A 2,080-nucleotide genomic window follows, 5' to 3' on the forward strand; every position below is an offset into this window, starting at 1 on the left:
TAACTTGGCTGGTATAATAATAATGTGCCACTGGTATAATAATAATAATAATAAACATTATTACATATATTTATATTTATATATATGTACATGACTTGACTTGACCATATATTGTTTTTGTTCTAATATTTATATTGACCTCAAACACACCTGGTCTGTTGGTTGGATGCTAACCAAGGTGTGACCTCTGAAAGCAAGATATGCAAATATGCAAATGTGGAAATGTGCAGCTGAAAAGTACATTGTGTGATCTTTTTATCTTTTATATTTTAATAGATTATCTTGATGAACAACATGTGTCAGAGTTTGAAGAAATAAGGTTATAATTGTACGGCCCTCACACAAAGTCGTGTCAAGCTTCTTTAAAAGGTAATGAATAGATTTGTTACCTCAAAAGAAAACTCTACTATTTTTAGCAGAGATTAAGCTCTCCTGTATTTGGCCTGGAGAGGTTCTTTGAGTTTGACAGCTTCAGACAGAGGTGGTGAAGGAGCGGCAGGTTCAGTCAAGAAGCAACTTTTTTTTCTTACTTTTTTTTTTTTCTGACTGTGCATTAAAATATATATATATTAAATTGGACTCCAAATATCAGGAGTTCAGATTCAGTCCACATGTTGGGAACCAGGAAGTTTAACCTCCTGGAGGAAACCAACTACATAATTATGTGTTTCAAGATAGGGGCTAAAGCTAATACCCCAAACCTCCTGCTCCCTGACCAGTACTGGGCCGTTGGTCTATTGTTACTGGGCTGCAAAAATTAATTTTATTTACTTTATTTTTTATGTAAAAAAAAAAGACTCTCCCTCAGTTATAAATAAATCTAAACACATGCCAAGCTTTTCAAAATAAAAGTCTTTGGGGAGTCGTTTGGTGTTTGGAGGTCTTTTAGGCTTTCAAAATAAAATACATTTGCACTTTTTGTCATTCTCAAAATAAAGTATATGGCCACAGGTGATTCTTAACTGCAAAGCCTTTTCTGCATAATATGTATGACTTTTACTTTTACTATTTACTATACTTTTTTTTTCCTATAATCGGACATTGCAGGTGTAGTTTGACATGTTTCCGTGGTGGGCGTCCATCTTACTTGGAAGTGTCACATGATCACGTGATCAGTGATTTGTAGTCTTACTGTGAAGTTCCCTTATCAGCCCTTTGTACAAACCGTTTCTTTGGCTTTGTCCCAGTCCATGGTGTTATTCCGTCTTTTGTAGTGGTCAGACGTGGCAGATTTTGACTTCTCCTTTGGTGGTTGGTGTACTTTATATTTGCTTTTAATATCAGTATACTCTTCTGACATGTTTTTAGTTTTTTATTTTTCTGTGGCACAAAAAAGATTTAGCTTAAGATTCTTATTCTCAAGACCCCAACAAGTCACTATTTTCAGAGTCACACGTAGTACAATCTGCATCTGCAATCTCCTAGTTTTTTTTTTTTTTAACCGGTTGTTTTTGCTGAAAATGTGAGTTAATGCCTCAAACTGGGGCACAGCACGCAGCTACTTCTCCAACTACTTCCACTCAATATCCCCCCAAAAGGCTGGGGAAGCTGTTGTGCAGTAACTTGTCACCATCTCTTCAGACACGTCTCTATAAATACATGAACTCGTTCTTTGCATTTAGTTTCACTTCCTGCTCACAGAGAACTTTGCGGCCACAGCTGAGCAGGTCACTTAACTGCATTTGTTTGTTGTTTTTTTTTTTCCTTCACAGACGTCTGTCATCAAGGGCACCTATCTGGCACTGGAGCACATGAGCAAAGAGCATGGCAAGCAAGGTGGTACCATCATCAACGTGTCCTCCATGGCAGGTAACATACTGTAAAAACCCATCAAAGTACAATGTGTTCAGAATATTTGCACAGTCAGTAAAAGGTATACTCCATTTAAAAAACAAAAAACAAAATGACACTTTAGAGACTCAGTTTTAATTATTAGATCACAACGCAGTACTTTTCAAAATGTGGGGCGGGTCCCCGTGGGGGGACGCGGTGAGGTGCCAGTGGGGTCGGGGGGAGTTGGGCGTGAGAGGCTTCTAATGGAATATGGTACAAAAGTGTGTCGCTGCTGTAATGCTTGAAC

General features: G+C 37.8%; 1 protein-coding gene across 2 annotated transcripts in view; it reads left to right on the forward strand.

Moving 5' to 3' along the window:
• Positions 1-2,080, forward strand: part of hpgd (15-hydroxyprostaglandin dehydrogenase) — a 37,293-nt gene that overhangs the window by 8,658 nt on the left and 26,555 nt on the right. For both annotated transcript variants that reach the window (XM_008317769.3, XM_025058563.1), the window contains one exon: positions 1,713-1,809. In XM_008317769.3, coding sequence (XP_008315991.1) covers positions 1,713-1,809 — 97 coding nt within the window. The remainder of the gene's footprint in view (positions 1-1,712; positions 1,810-2,080) is intronic.

Source organism: Cynoglossus semilaevis, chromosome 9 (assembly GCF_000523025.1).
Source record: "Cynoglossus semilaevis isolate Cse_v1.0 chromosome 9, Cse_v1.0, whole genome shotgun sequence".
Classification (NCBI taxonomy): Eukaryota; Metazoa; Chordata; class Actinopteri; order Pleuronectiformes; family Cynoglossidae; genus Cynoglossus; species Cynoglossus semilaevis.